Genomic DNA, 17279 nt, shown 5'->3' with positions numbered 1-17279 from the left:
GTTTCACAAAGCAGCGCCAAAATACTGGTGTACTCAAAAATACACCAGGGAGACTGGAGAGGATTTGCACCAAATTTTGTGACTTATTAAAAATGACAATTGATGAATCGTGTGTAAGCATTTAGAATCGCTAGACTCAGCTCATAAAGCAGAAAAAAAGCAAGTGAATCTAAAATAGACTTCTAAAAAGCCTCAAATAGTGATGTACGGTATATACTCCAGCTCCAGTGTTTCCTATTTCATGTAAATTCTGCAGCCCCAACACCTCCTTTATGGTGTACATGCTCCTGCCCCAGTGTGTCGTATATCCTGTATATGTTGCAGCCCCAGTGTCTACTATGTGGTGTATATTTTTCAACCCCAGTGCATATCTTTGCACGTCTCGTGAAAAAGAATTAGTTCCATCACATTACTGGTGAGTTAATTGTTTGACCAAGTATAGCAGGTCATTTTCAAGTTGCTACATTTGTGCAGCACCCAACTGATGATATGAATATCCACATGGCCCATGATCAGAAAAAAGGTTCCCCACCCCTGACTTAATTAATGTCCTCTGGCTTTTCCTTTCTGTTTCACCTCCCTCCACAAATTTGTTGTCTGAAATTTCAGTTTGAACACCTGCTTTATATAATCCATGCGACAGCTGTTAATATTATACTTATTAAATAATAAGAATTTTATTGATATTGCGCCAACATATTCCAAAGCACTTTACAATTACTTTACAATTTGTCTCTGTTATACATACTAGCTATTGATAACAGGAAAATGGACATTACTTAAAAAAAGCAGTTGAACATTTTTTTTCCATCCCTGAATGAAAAATGTTTCATTACAGCATAAAAACCTCATGCGATCTGTGAAACACAGTGGTGATAGGGTTCAGGGCTGCCATCATTACTGCCCTTACTATCGTATGGTGCCCGGTGAGCCCCCTGCTCACCGGGCCCCAGGTGCAGGAGGATCCTGCCAGTTCGGTAATTGAAAGTGTGTCCTCGGACCAATGTTTAGTTAACATTTATCGCCGTGCAGGCCTGCATGGCAATAGATATCAGCTGCCAGCCAATCACAGGCCAGAGACTGATGTTGACATGCACATCGCCGGCGTATGATGTCACTGTCATACGCCGGTGAGTCCACAGCTCAAATGGATGGGGAGACCGCGACCAGGTGAGGAGAACGTTTTTTTTTTTTTTTTTTACTAAAAGCAGTAAGCTGCAATATATAGAAAGATTGGGCAGGATAGAGACAGATGGGGTAGGATGGAGACAGATGGGTTAAGATGGAGACAGATGCGGCAGTAACATGAGACACATGGGGCAGGATGGAGACAGATGAGGCAGGATCATGTGACACAGGGGGCAGAATGGAGAAACATTATTTTGGGAACAATGCATTTTGAATTTTGGCAGCAAATTCTAATGGACAATATCAGGATAACTGGTCATGACTCATGAGCTGAATATCAAGAGAATGTGGGTTATGCAGCTAAACAAAGACTCAAAGCACACAAGTTATTCTACAAAAGAATGGTTAAAGAAGAATAAAAAATAAGAATAAAAAAGTAAATATTTTTGAATGACCATGTAAAAGTCCTGACCTTAATCTTGTGAAGCTGTTTTGTAAGGAGAAATGGGCTAAAATTTCTTTAAGCAGGACTTGTCAACGTTTACCAGAAATGTATAGATGGAGTTATTTATGCACAAGGGGGTCACACCAAATGTTGAGAGTAAAGGTACACATACTTTTGCCACTCACAGACACGTGATGTTGGATCATTTCTTTGATTTGGTTCTTTTTATCTACTTTTAGATCTTGTTTGAAAGTCTGGTGTAGTTTTAAGTCAAATTTATCCAGAAATATGGAAAATTTTGAAGGGTTCACAAACTTTCAAGCACATCTGTCTGTGTTTTGATAAAGAAACTGTAGTAATTTTGAATGACAAACGAGCTACAGTACATCCAGAGGGTGATTGCTCACAAAAGTTGATACATATCCTCACTGCATTTCCATAGTAGTGGTCTTTTTGGTCTCGTTGTCGTTACTGTTGGTAAATGGCTGTCCATATTTTTGGCATCATTGCCCCAAAATGCACCGATGGCAGCTCTGATAAAGGAAAATTATTGGAAGCATGTTTTGGTAGTTTTTATTTGATACAGGCAACTTATAAAAGAGTTTTAGTTATTACGGTATTCCGCTATATCTGCCAAGATTATTTCATTCATATTCTTATCAAATTGTAATTATGATTTGATTCAGCTTGTGTGGTAATGTGAGAAAAACAGCTATTTTCTGGTGTTTATACTGAAAGTTAGTATTACATTTGAGTACAACTTAAATTGACACTGTCACCTGAATTTGGAGGGAACAATCTTCAGCCATGCAGGCGGGGTTTTGGGGTTTTTGATTCACCCTTTCCTTACCCGCTGGCTGCATGCTGGCTGCAATATTGGATTGAAGTTCATTCTCTGTCCTCCGTAGTACACGCCTGCGCAAGGCAAGATTGCACCATGGCTGAAGATTGTTCCCTCCAAATTCAGGTGACAGTGTCCCTTTAAAGAATTCATATCCAAGAATTATTATTACATGCATTATGTTACAGTAAAGCGTAAAGGAACAAATTAGTGCAAAAATTAGTTGCACACATTAATTTTTTTAAAGTTTTTCCTAAGAAAATATTATTTTTAGAAATTTGAAAGGTTTCGAGGAACTAAGTCAATTATTGCTCTTCATCTTTCTTAATGGAGAAAAGGACATTCAGTTATTAAGCCAGAAACCAAGTATATTCTGTTTTTGTTAAATAAGGTTGTTTAGTCTAGTTAAACAGGGCTGACGTCCATCACATATAGCCACCGGCAAACGGTACAGATGATTATCGGAGGTGCCGGGTGTCAAACCCCCACCAATCTGATATTGATGACTTATCCTAAGGATAGGCCAGCAGTTTAAAAGGACTGGACAACCGCATTAAAGTGATGCCATTCTAATGATACAGTCATTCATGGTAATGGTACCATATGTAGAATAATAGGTGTGAATATTTTCATTATAGTTTTTTTTCTGTGTTGGTTCCACTCCTGATTTTGGTTTTTAAATACTGATTCCAAATAAAGACTGTGTGAATAAGGATTTAGAGAAGTCAGGCTGCCGTCACACTAGCAGTATTTGGTCAGTATTTTACATCAGTATTTGTAAGAAAAAAACAGGAGTGGGTGATAAATACAGAAGTGGTGCATATGTTTCTATTATACTTTTCCTCTAATTGTTCCACTCCTGGTTTTGGCTTACAAATACTGATGTAAAATACTGACCAAATACTGCTAGTGTGACGGCAGCCTATCACTGCCTCTCAGGAGATCACAGACTCTTGTGAGCAAATTCTCTGTGGTGTGGAATATATCAGCTCTAGAAAAATAGAGGACACTAAATAAGAAAGACTATAACACTTTGCAGTTATTTCTATAACTGATGGCTGACTGAGTAGAGTATCAGATAAATCATTTTTTCCCAGAAATGTGCTCAAACTAATTGTCAATGCTTCTTGGTTATACAAAGTGCAGGTAAATCACTGAGCTAATTAGAATGATCCCTCATGTGTTAGCTGTCTTTTTCTAAAAACTATGGTTCTATTACTGTCATTCAGACGTCCGTTTCTAGTGCGTGTGGCATCTGTCTTTTCACGGATACCACATGTACCCATTATATCCTATGCTACTATGCACATCTGTGTTTTTACAAGGACCGTGTGTCCATGCAAAACACACAGATATGTCCATTTTTTTCCGGCCCACCCAAAAAAGTTTGCCTCATCACTGAACCTAATGTTCTGTGTAAACTGAGGGTCTTGTTCCAATTTTTGTTTTGCCCATTCTGCAAATTCACACTGTAGGCATCGAAACTATGAATTAACACATGTGGAATTGTATATTTAACAAAAAAGTGTGAAAGAACTGAAAATATGTCTAATATTCTAGGTTCTTCAAAGTAGCCACCTTTTGCTTTGATGACTGCTTTGCACACTCTTGGCATTCTCTTGATGAGCTTCAAGAGGTAGTCACCGGAAATGGTTTTCACTTCACAGGTGTGCCCTGTCAGGTTTAATAAGTAGGATTTCTTGCCTTATAAATGGGGATGGGACCATCAGTTGTGTTGCGCAGAAGTCTGGTGGATACACAGCTGATAGTCCTACTGAATAGACTGTTAGAATTTGTATTATGGCAAGAAAAAAGCAACTAAGTAAAGAAAAACAAGTGGCCATCATTACTTTTAGAAATGAATGTCAGTCAGTCCGAAAAATTGGGAAAACTTTGAAAGTGTCCGCAAGTGCAGTTGCAAAAACCATCAAGCGCTACAAAAAAACTGGCTCACATGAGGACCACGCCAGGAAAGGAAGAACAAGAGTCACCTCTGCTTCTGAGGATAAGTTTATCAGAGTCACCAGCCTCAGAAATAGCAGGTTAACAGCAGCTCAGATTAGAGACCAGATCAATGCCACACAGAGTTCTAGCAGCAGACACATCTCTACAACAACTTTTAAAAGGAGACTTTGTGCAGCAGGCCTTCATGGTAAAATAGCTGCTAGGAAACCACTGCTAAGGACAGGCAACAAGCAGAAGAGACTTGTTTGGGTTAAAGAACACAAGGAATGGACATTAGACCAGTGGAAATCTATGCTTTGGTCTGATGAGTCCAAATTTGAGATCTTTGGTTCCAACCACCGTGTCTTTGTGCGACACAACAAAGGGGAACGGATGGACTCTACATGCCTGGTTGCCACCGTGAAGCATGGAGGAGGAAGTGTGATGGTGTGGGAGTGCTTTGCTGGTGACACTGCTGGGGATTTATTCAAAATTGAAGGCATAGTGAACCAGCATGGCTACCACAGCATCTTGCAGCGGCATGCTATTCCATCTGGTTTGCATTTAGTTGGACCATCATTTATTTTTCAACAGGACAATGAGCCCAAACACATCTCCAGGCTGTTTAAGGGCTATTTGACCAAGAAGAAGAATGATGGGGTGCTACACCAGACCTGAATGCAATCGGGATGGTTTGGGGTGAGCTGGACCGCAGAGTGAAGGCCAAAGGACCAACAAATGCTAAGCATCTCTGGGAACTCCTTCAAGATTGTTGAAAGACCATTTCCGATGACTACCTCTTGAAGCTCATCAAGAGAATGCCAAGAGTGTGCAAAGCAGTCATCAAAGCAAAAGGTGGCTACTTTGAAGAACCTAGAATATAAGACATAATTTCAGTTGTTTCACACTTTTTTGTTATGTATATAATTCCACATGTGTTAATTCATAGTTTTGATGCCTTCAGTGTGAATGTACAATTTTCATAGTCATGAAAATACAGAAATATCTTTAAATGAGAAGGTGTGTCCAAACTTTTGGTCTGTACTGTACATGGCCCACACTGTATAACTCATACATAGTCACCGTTCCCAGCTCAGAAACAGGCGAATTGTTGCAATGCACAGTGTGTGTGTTGGGGCGATCCTAAGTCTGCAGTCGCACAAAGTGACTGCAAACTTATTAATTCAGACTGGATAACCCCTTTAACATTGCAAAGTATAGGAGAAGCTTTGTAATTTTTTTATTTTTTGTCCATACTGGAAAAACACTGATGGTAAAAAGGGACACATCTGCCAAACACTGATGACACACTGATGGAAAGCACTGATGACACCGGTACCATTTTTTTTTTTAATGTAAAGGAGGCCTAAAGCTGATTTTTTTACAAATATCGTTAATGCAAATAAATAATGTAACCTGAGTTGCACTTCAAAAGTGATTAGAAATTCGAAAAAGTAAAATAAAAAATCAGGTAGTTACCGTCTTTTGCTCATAATGTGCAATTAGTAACATGAGGTTATTAGTTGTATACAAATTAGGCTAGGAGCACACTCTGTGGATTACTCTGCAGATTTTTCCGGACTGATTTTGGTAAATTCAAAGAAAATCCGCACTGCAGAATTACCGCGGATTTACTGCGGTTTTTTTCGCGTTTTTTGTGTGGATTTCACCTGCGGTTTTACACCTGCAGATTCCTATTATGGAGCAGGTGTAAACCGCTGCGGAATCCTCACAAAGAATTGACATGCTGCGGAATAAACAACGCTACATTTCCACACAGTTTTCCATTGGTTTACATGGTACTGTAAGCGCATGGAAAACTGCTGCGAATCTGCAGCGGCCAATCCACTGCGGATCCGCAGCAAAATCCGCAGCGTGTGCACATAGCCTTATACCTATGATAAAGGAGAATTTCTTTCTTTCTTGTTAATATCCTTTCTTGTGCGGAGTTTGCCCGTGAAGTTTGTGTTCCGCTAGCCAGTTATCCCCTGTTGTGCCTCTGTTAGGAATTATTTTAGGACAACATTTTTGGTTTTGTTTTCCAAGTTGCTGTAGAAAGTTTTATTTTTAGAAAACGCCTCCTTGATTTTGCATAACAATAACTGTTACTTTCATTATTTATATATGCAAGCCACAAAAGTCAGCAGTTCTGGAACACACATGGTTTGCATTCTCTGCCACATTACAAAACATAAACTAATCTGATCCACATTAAATCCCACTTAGTTAAGTGTCAGTGGTCAGATCTATCTCAAGTAATGAATGCTAAGTGCTCATTAGGAAATGAATGCTTAATGCTGGCAGACTGTGGGCTAGCATTTCTCCAACTTCATTTACTCTATGCCCAAAGGTAAATAGCTGAACACTTAACACAATTAAAATCTACTTTTATCACTAACCAGACATTTAGAAATAACATTACAGTCAAAAAGTATTTATGCATTGATGCAATTAGTGTCCCTACATGAATACAGCACTGGGACAATTAAAAGAAAACTTCAAAATATTATAATCATAGGTTGGGTCACCCCAGGTCATTAATCCAACTTATCATTTTCGTAAAGGGACTAGCCACTGCTTTTTTATTAATGGTTTATCCATTGGATAAGCCATCAATATCTAAGCGTTGGGTTTGACGCCCGGCATCTTCGCCGATCAGCTGTCAGTGGCACCAGACGGAGGTTCAAGATGCTGCCGAAACACATCACCTCTGTCAATTCTATAGTGGTCATGGCCGTATACTGCAGATCCACCACTTTTCAACATTCAAGTGAGTAGAGGCTGAATCTGTAATACCCGGCCGGGGCCACTATGATTTTGACCGAGCTGCTGTGCATCCCAAATATCCAGCCGCCGCTGGTTACAGCTGATCGGTGGGTGTGCAAGGAGTTGTACCCTCACCGATCAGATATTGATGGCCTAAACCTAGGCCATCAATAAACAAGTAGTGACCAAACTCTTTAACGGTTAGAAGCTCTGTCTTCTCCATTCTTACCCCAATACTATAACTGCTCACTGCAATAGTGGCTTTTAGCCATGAAAACTAAACTGTAATTCTAGTGACTGTGATACTCCATGATGCCATTTAGAAAGTGAAATTCTGAAATTACCATTTAATTACAGAAAGTGCAGATAAAAGTATTTATGAACATATTTTCAGTATATTATAATATTTATTTTATTGATTAGAGAGATGTGTAAAATTTACAGCAGCTTAACATCAGCCATACTGGTATTATGTTGTACCTAAATGATAGTAGTACAAACGCTGAAGATAACAGTATTATATATCAATAAGACAAAAGGAAAAATATACGAATACTGTCCAGCTCTGCAGAGGGAAGAGCTTGCCATCATACAGGTGTCTGAAGGGGCCCAGAGGTCTCTGCAGCTTAAAAAGACATCTGTATTGTAAATTATACAACACATGGTAGGTGGATGGTCCTCGTACAGGTTTTTTATTACATCCAAAAAGCTTTAGGTTATTGCAAGCTTTTTGCTTGTAGACAGTAGATTGACAAATTAACAATTGGTAATATTTAAGGGTATTGTCACACAGTGGCACTTTGATCGCTAGGACGGCACGATCCGTGACGTTCCAGCGATATCGTTACGATCTTGCTGTGTCTGACACGCTACTGCGATCAGGGACCCCGCTGAGAATCGTACGTCGTAGCAGATTGTCTGAAACTTTATTTCGTCGCTGGATCTCCCGCTGACATCGGGAGGGCCGCGCTTAGTAACCCGGTATTTACCCTGGTTACCAACGTAAACGTAAAAAAAGAAAAACATTACATACTCACCTTCAGCTGTCTGTCCCCGGCGCTGTGCTTCTCTGCACTCCTCCTGCATCCTGTGTCAGCGCCGGCCAGCCAGAAAACACAGCGGTGACGTCACCGCTCTGCTTTACGGCTGACCGGCGCTGACAGTGCAGAGGAAAGAAGAGCGCCGGAGGACAGACACGGAATGTAAGTATGTAATGTTTGTTTTTTTTTACGTTTACGCTGGTAACCAGGGTAAACATCGGGTTACCAATCGCGGCCCTGCACTTAGTAACCCGATGTTTACCCTGGTTACCAGGGGACTTCGGGATCGTTGGTCGCTGGAGAGCTGTCTGTGTGACAGCTCTCCAGCAATCAAACAGCGACGCTGCAGCGATCGGCATCGTTGTCGTATCGCTGCAGCGTTGTTTCAGTGTGACGGTACCCTAAGATATGATACTTGTTTGAGTCCTGACATTTCATCTAAATGGTATCACATGGAAATAATCCGTAATGTTATCTCTGTATCTCACTGGTATACAGGCGCCTTTAAGCTACTCCTAGTTCACACTTACCTGGATTTTTTAATCAGAATTTAACAATAGATTGGCCAGCAGATTAGCATATAGACAAACCCCATTGTACATGGAGCTGATCTGTGAGTTTTAGTACCCAATTGTACAGCACTAATTAGAGCCGAAGTGCAGTGAGGATACGTGGGGTCGGACCCCTGGGACCTGCACTGATCACTAGCACGGGGCTCTTTTTTCTCTATTAGAATACAGCTGCAGTGCACAGCACATGCTTGACCACCACTCTATCCATTTCCTATGGGGCTGACAAGTGCTGTTCTCAGCTGTTTTTGGCAGCCCCGTAGAGAATAAATGGCATGCACACTGCAGCTCCATTTTTTAGGGATAAACGTGCCCCATTCTGCTGATTAATACCTGGACCCTGCATCCATGTACTACTTGTATTGATCGAAGAAAGGATTGTTTTACTGCCATCTATTTTTTCCTCTTTGTCCTGGACTTTGTACGCTGATGGCTGGTGATTAGTGCTGATCCCAGTGGTTGGACCTATCGGTTATCACCTGTCCTGTCAATAAGTGATACATTACTTTCATCAGACAATAAACAATAAATAATAATAAAAAAAATAAGTTAGTATTAATTAATGAAATTCATTGTGTGGTTATTACATCTTACAGATATTTTCCTGAGCATGAGGCTGGATATTGGCAGGTTCAGTCTGGATTTCGGTACATATTCCAACAATTAGGCTCTTTCCTTCTTCTTCATTTCTGCTGTTTTACTCTGTAATAGGAGCTGAATAATGACAATGAAGGTAGCACTAAATGTGTCAGATGACACAATAGGCACCTGATGGTTCCTATTGACTATAATGAGGTCCATTCGGTTTCTGTTATGATGTCCATCTTTTTACCAGGCAAAATATCCTAGTAAGCCAATACAGTGGACTGAACTGAAGCCTAAACTGCTCTTCATATTAATTGTATCCACAATCTATAAACATCTATAGGTCACAGTCATGCTACGTCTTCAAGCCTGTTGTATAAGAAAGGGATAATCCTTAAATCTCTGACCATAGAATAAGGAATTTGTGGCATTAAGCTTTATCCTCTGTGATTAGTAGTATTTTGGTTATCTTATACTTGACCTTTGCACTATGAAGGTCAAATATGTCTTAAGGTGACCAGTAGGGCATCGATAAGTAAAATGTCAAAGTCCACATGTTTGGATTGCTTGTCATGATAAAAATACTTTTAATTACACAGGAAAACATTTGGATTTCATGTGCAGGGAACAGCTTGTAGTCAACAAGTCGAGCACATGGAAATAAGTGCACGGAGACATGTTTATAATTCCTGATGATATAATGTTAGCATTTGCATATGTAAGACACTGAGAGACATATTAGTCCCGATTTTAGAATATTTTAAGTAGCAATGATTGAACATTTCACAGCTCGCTCTTCATGTAGCGGTGGCATTACTGAACCTGACAGACACTATTACACAGTGTCAACGTCCGTCCAGTGCGTCGTGGACCACTGCCAGGAAGCTAAGCATTTTAACCTTACAGCACTTGTTGAGAGGTCATCAAGAAGAAAAGTGAGACTGCAGCTATTTAATCAAATAGGATCTACATCAGGATGTCGTTTTTTTTCTGTCTCCAAGCAAGTTCATTTTTCAGAATCAAAGCTTCAGGGTTAAATGTACAGCTCGATGTGTTGGGACATTACATCTGGAGTCTACGAACAACCATGCTAATTTTACAGTGAATAGCACAGATTGTGTAACGTTTTATTTTTCGGCATCTCCTTATGTTAAACACATTTTGGCATAATCTGAATATGCGCCAACTACAGTGGGGCAAAAAAGTATTTAGTCAGTCAGCAATAGTGCAAGTTCCACCACTTAAAAAGATGAGAGGCGTCTGTAATTTACATCATAGGTAGACCTCAACTATGGGAGACAAACTGAGAAAAAAAAATCCAGAAAATCACATTGTCTGTTTTTTTAACATTTTATTTGCATATTATGGTGGAAAATAAGTATTTGGTCAGAAACAAAATTTCATCTCAATACTTTGTAATATATCCTTTGTTGGCAATGACAGAGGTCAAACGTTTTCTGTAAGTCTTCACAAGGTTGCCACACACTGTTGTTGGTATGTTGGCCCATTCCTCCATGCAGATCTCCTCTAGAGCAGTGATGTTTTTGGCTTTTCGCTTGGCAACACGGACTTTCAACTCCCTCCAAAGGTTTTCTATAGGGTTGAGATCTGGCTAGGCCACTCCAGGACCTTGAAATGCTTCTTACGAAGCCACTCCTTCGTTGCCCTGGCGGTGTGCTTTGGATCATTGTCATGTTGAAAGACCCAGCCACGTTTCATCTTCAATGCCCTTGCTGATGGAAGGAGGTTTGCACTCAAATTCTCACAATACATGGCCCCATTCATTCTTTCATGTACCCGGATCAGTCGTCCTGGCCCCTTTGCAGAGAAACAGCCCCAAAGCATGATGTTTCCACCACCATGCTTTACAGTAGGTATGGTGTTTGATGGATGCAACTCAGTATTCTTTTTCCTCCAAACACGACAAGTTGTGTTTCTACCAAACAGTTCCAGTTTGGTTTCATCAGACCATAGGACATTCTCCCAAAACTCCTCTGGATCATCCAAATGCTCTCTAGCAAACTTCAGATGGGCCCGGACATGTAATGGCTTAAGCAGTGGGACACGTCTGGCACTGCAGGATCTGAGTCCATGGTGGCGTAGTGTGTTACTTATGGTAGGCCTTGTTACATTGGTCCCAGCTCTCTGCAGTTCATTCACTAGGTCCCCCCGCGTGGTTCTGGGATTTTTGCTCACCGTTCTTGTGATCATTCTGACCCCACGGGGTGGGATTTTGCGTGGAGCCCCAGATCGAGGGAGATTATCAGTGGTCTTGTATGTCTTCCATTTTCTAATTATTGCTCCCACTGTTGATTTCTTCACTCCAAGCTGGTTGGCTATTGCAGATTCAGTCTTCCCAGCCTGGTGCAGGGCTACAATTTTGTTTCTGGCGTCCTTTGACAGCTCTTTGGTCTTCACCATAGTGGAGTTTGGAGTCAGACTGTTTGAGGGTGTGCATAGGTGTCTTTTTATACTGATAACAAGTTTAAACAGGTGCCATTACTACAGGTAATCAGTGGAGGAAAGAGGAGACTCTTAAAGAAGTTACAGGTCTGTGAGAGCCAGAAATCTTGATTGTTTGTTTCTGACCAAATACTTACTTTCCACCATAATATGCAAAAAAAGTGATAAAAAAACAGACAATGTGATTTTCTGGATTTTTTTTTCTCAGTTTGTCTCCCCTAGTTGAGGTCTACCTATGATGTAAATTACAGACGCCTCTCATCTTTTTAAGTGGTGGAACTTGCACTATTGCTGACTGACTAAATACTTTTTTGCCCCACTGTATATAAGGAGAATTAATTGCAGCATGTGTGGCAAAGGCGCAAAGTCAACTCGCCAGTCTTTTCTGGAGATCCAGCCCTTTGTGTGCAGAGACTTGACTAAACTGAGATTTCATACAGACATTTCCAATGCTCTCTGGAATAAACTCTCCAAATGACTGTGCACTTCCGAACTGAGACAACCACATGAAGACACATGCTGGTAGCGCAAATGTCAAGAACTAGAGAGTTTATTGGGGGACATCCCAATCATTTTTGTCCTAAGTATTCTACTGAGTGTTCCTGTTCTTTTATTATACTATCTTCCAAATTCAAGTCAGATCTGCCATGACTTCTATCTGATGACATTGAATAGTTTTCTGTGGTTTGATTCATTATTTTCCTGTAAAAAAAATGTTTAAATTCTGCCACGGCACATGAAAACCTGAGAATATGCCCTAGCTCAGCAATTCCTCTTCTTTCCTATTCTGTCTTTGAACAGGATAGACCAGGAGTCGGATCCATGTTATAGTATACCTTATATATCAGTGGGGTCACTAGAGAAGGGCTGTGCAGTGTAGTGTGAGGCCTGAACACATTCAACCATTCCTCAGGTCCTCACCATCATTTATGATAGCACACCACTTTCTTGATACAAAAAAATTTATTTTTGTGCTTTCTTTTTCCAGGATCATCCCGACAAGGAGCTGGAAGAGCAACTCCGATCTGTATCCAGTGTGGATGAACTAATGACATTACTCTACCCTGAGTCCTGGAAAATGTTCAAGTGTCAGTTAAGACAAGGACAGTCCAGCTTCGATACCAGAAGAGATGGCAATCTTAAATTTGCAGCTGCACATTCCAATTACAATGCTGAAATCTGGAAAAGTGAGTGAACTCTAGACTCCGTTTTACCCATTGTGTCAGGCAGTGTCTGATTAGAGGCCAAATAATCATTCTAAAATCCAAAAATTGAACCACAATCTGAAAATTACTGTTACATTAATATTTTTAAGCCAATCTAAAATACTAATATGCTTGTATTAGTTGACAATTCAGTTCTTTAAAGCTGCATTGCCGTCTGGAACCATAAAATACGATGTACAAATTAGAAAATTGCATGCTGAGATATTTTTCCTTCTTACCTGTTTTAGGATTTAAATTCCCTTCAGTATGTTGTCTGGTCTCCATGGAAAATGCTCCTCACTGCAGGAACCGCTATGAACTTGGCTCCTCGTGCCTCTTCCTCGCCATGCACACGCCGGACGGTGGAAGGCTCATGAATGTATGTGCATTATTCCACTGACTGCCCAGGAGATTGTGACAGCATCCTGACTGACTTACTAATAATAAATAGCAGAATTGTCAAATATTCCAGAAAAAGGAAATACTGCAATGAAGATAGACGGTCTTTACTATCCCTGATGACTTTCCCAGACGACAATGCTGTTTTAAAGTTAGAATTTGCATGACATTATATGGTCTCAATTGTTGTATGTAAAGCAAAGCGTTAATCTACCTCACCCTAGTGTAACAGTGGACATGATCGGTGTGCTGATATAGGGGTATAATAATATTTTTCATTATTAATTTATTTTCTGTTAAACACAGGGCCACAATGGTATATATGGCGTCAGCTGGTTAACAGTTCTACAATCTCTTGTGTGGTTCAGACTGGCACGATGCTGTATGGCAATTATTGTGCCTAAAGTGTCGAAATTGGCAGGCATTTTTTTCTACTATATCTTATAAACTGGCTTGTGAAGTGATACTACTGGCCCTCATACACATTACACTAATGTCATCTGAAACTGTCAATATTGGCGGAATCAGCCAGAAGACCAATGTGTATGGGGACTTCGTGACTCTGCCCCGACTGCCTGTTGGGTTTCACAGAATATATGACTTTCACCAATCCAAGCATTCTTATGTTTGCAGGAATCGAGGGAGATATGTGTTGGTCGATCGATTGCTTGGCTGGCAGCTGTCAAAAGTGGCCATGAGGGACTTTATACCTCCAGTTAATCTGAGGACTTGTTACTTACCGTACCTTAAATTCAGATATTTTATTACATTTCTCATGTGCATATTTCATGGCAAATTCCTGTTCTTTCTAGCAACCAGAGGATTAACATGAGATCAAGCCACATACAAGCTTTGCATGGCAACCTTAATCCAATCAATCCACCCTGAATCAGTTAAAGTCTCGTTCCACAACTGCACTTTTGTAAAACTCCCTATAATTCACAGTCATAAAAGAATATTTCACTTTTTCTGTACATAATTAGATATTTTGATTAATATACATAATATGTAAGAAACATAATCTCCAGAAGTCAAAATCAACCTGTCAGCACTTCATAATACAGTATTATGTGTATTTTTATGCCTTTTTTTGCTGTGTTCTTAGAGGAAATGCATTCTGGCAGGTTGCCTTCACACTGTGATATTGATATTCTGCTGTCCCAGAACTTCTGACCAGACAACCTCTGAATGAATTGGCAAAAGCTTTTTCCATCGTATATGAGGTCAATATTCTGACATCTGGATATAGGGTAGGAACAACCTGTACTATTGTACTAAAGTCATTGGCATAGGTGGGATTTAAACTACCGTATTTTCCGGCGTATAAGACGACTGGGTGTATAAGACGACCCCCAACTTTTCCAGTTAAAATATAAAATCTTCTCAAAAGTCGGGTGTTGTCTTATATGCCGGGTGTCGTCTTATAGGGTGGGTGCGGAGCAATCTGCAGTCGACGTATATAGTGGGGGGGAGTTGTCCCGATGACGAGGTGAGGGAGCGCCTCACCAGGAAGGCGTAAGTGAAGCAAGCTGTCAGCGTCTGGGATGCCAGGGTTATGCAAAAAAGAGAGAGAGCGGTGCTGTGCCTAGAAAAACACTCCTCTTTCACTAATCTGGCTCGCCCTTGTATCCTATTATCTCCTTCTCTGCCTCTGCTTCAGTTACACCTTCCCAGTGAGGCGCCCCCTCACCTCATCATTGGGGTCGCTCTCCCCACAATATGCGGCGACTGCAGATTACTCCGCATCTGCCCTATAAGACGACACCTGGCGTATAAGACGACACCTGACTTTTGAGAGAATTTTCAGGGGTTAAAAAGTAGTCTTATACGCCAGAAAATACAGTATTTGTTTGGTCGCACTACTATAAAGGGAGACAGGCTAGATGAGTAAGACCATCTTGAAAAGTGTCTTCCCGTCTTTGTTTTTGCTCATTACACTGAATATTTGTCTTTTTATGTTAGAAAGTATTTTCTTATTATTCTATGCATTATTGATCCCCTCAATCTATCCATTGTAACTTTTATTGAAACAAGGTCCACGGCTACATGAAAGTGACTCAGGCAGACAAAACATATCTATGATGACTGCTAATGACATCCCGTCATCATGGACAATGTGATTTTCATTCCAATTTTTGTGTAATATTATTGTTATGAATCCAAAATTATATTTCATATTGGTACCATTGAGTATGTGGAATATATCTTTTTTTATACATCATACATTATACGGACAGTATTAACCTCTTTGGGACCGGCCAATTCTTCATTTTTACAGTTTTGTTTTTTTCCCCCTTTTCTTCCAAAAGCCACAACTTTTTTTTATTTTTAATGAATATAGCCATATAAGGGCTTTATTTTTGCAGAACCAATTTTACTTTTGGATAAACCGTTAATTTTAATGTATTATATACTAAAAAACAAGAAAAAAATCAAAGGGTGATAAAATTGTGAAAAAAAGGCAGTACAGACATGATATTTTTCCACCGATGGAGCTGTGGGAGGGCTTATTTTTGGTGTGCCAAGCTGTAGGTTTCATTGATACCATTTTGGTGTACATAAGATTTTTTTATTTTCAACGGCCTTTGTTTTGAATTCGAGCTATGGCGACTTGATGGATGAAAGCTTTGTAGGACAATTGATCTTGTGCAAGCCTAGTTAGATCCACCAGGGTCTTCTCGGTCATTATCTTGATAGTATCATGCCATCAGATTACTGGTCTTCCTCTTTGCCTTGTTCATTCTATTCTTCCAACCGTCATGTCCTTCTCTAGTGATTGCTGTCTTCGTTTGATGTGTCCAAGTAGGCAAGTTGTGACATGGAGATCCTTGCTTCGAGTGTATGGCTTGATTTGATTTTAAGGCATCGATTCTTCTTCTGTCTTGTTTCTTTATTGTCCAGGTTTCGCATCCATATGTTACCACTAAAAGGACCAAACTATTTACAAGCTGTGTCTTCGTCATCAGTGAAATGTTCATCGATTTGAAGTCCTTGTTCAGTGGCTTTATTGTTGATTTGACCATAGCTTCTATTGACTTCCAGTGTAGCTTCTATTGACTTCCAGTGTCTTGAGTTATCATCGATCAGAGTAGGCTGGAGTCCTTTTCAACTTTTTGTTGCCATCCATCTCAAATGTGTCCCAGTCTCACCTGGCAGTAGTCAATATCTTTGTCTTTTTTGTGTTGAGTATAAGTCTTATGTTCAGGCTTTTCATCTTGACACTCCATATTACGTCCTTCAATCCATCTACGCTTTTTTATATCAATGTTGTATTGTCTACGTATTTAAGATTGTTGATGATTCATCCAGCAATTTTAATTCCTTCTTCTTTTTCTGCAAGTCCAGCCTTCCTGAAAATAGCTTCTGCATATAAATTGAAGAGAAATGGTGACAGGATGCAGCCTTTTCTGACACTTCACTCTGCTTTGAACCGTGCCGTGTCACTGTGTTCTGTTCGGACTGTTGCTTCTTGGTCAATGTAAAGGTTCCTAATGTGGCTGATCAGAAGGTTTGGCACACCTATATCCTTCATAGTATTCCAAAGTTTCTAGTGATTAACACAATCAAAAGCTTTGCTGTAGTCAATGAAGCAAAAAAAGATTTCTTTATTGTATTCTTCGGCTTTTTCCACTATCCATCTAATGTTAGCAATCACATCTCTGGTTTTTCTGCCTTGTCTAAATCCTGCTTATTCCTCTGGCAGCTCTTTGTCAAAGTAAGACTGTAGCCGTCTCTATAGGATCTTCTGTAGTATTTTGCTGGCATGAGGAATGAGTCCAATAGTCTGAAGTTTCCTCAGTTGGTAGCATCTCCCTTTTTTGGATTAGGACTAAACACCAATCTTGTCCAGTCTTTGGGCCATTTACTAGTTGTCCATATCTGTTGGCACAGTCA

General features: G+C 40.1%; 1 protein-coding gene across 1 annotated transcript in view; it reads left to right on the top strand.

The window, feature by feature from the left end:
- The window catches only part of VEGFC (vascular endothelial growth factor C), a 236091-nt gene that overhangs the window by 157430 nt on the left and 61382 nt on the right, over positions 1-17279 (top strand). The window contains exon 2 of the mRNA XM_069744265.1: positions 12770-12968. Coding sequence (XP_069600366.1) covers positions 12770-12968 — 199 coding nt within the window. The remainder of the gene's footprint in view (positions 1-12769; positions 12969-17279) is intronic.

The sequence above is a fragment of the Ranitomeya imitator genome, chromosome 1 (assembly GCF_032444005.1).
Source record: "Ranitomeya imitator isolate aRanImi1 chromosome 1, aRanImi1.pri, whole genome shotgun sequence".
Taxonomy (NCBI): Eukaryota; Metazoa; Chordata; class Amphibia; order Anura; family Dendrobatidae; genus Ranitomeya; species Ranitomeya imitator.
This window is presented reverse-complemented; position numbering and strand designations above follow the sequence as displayed.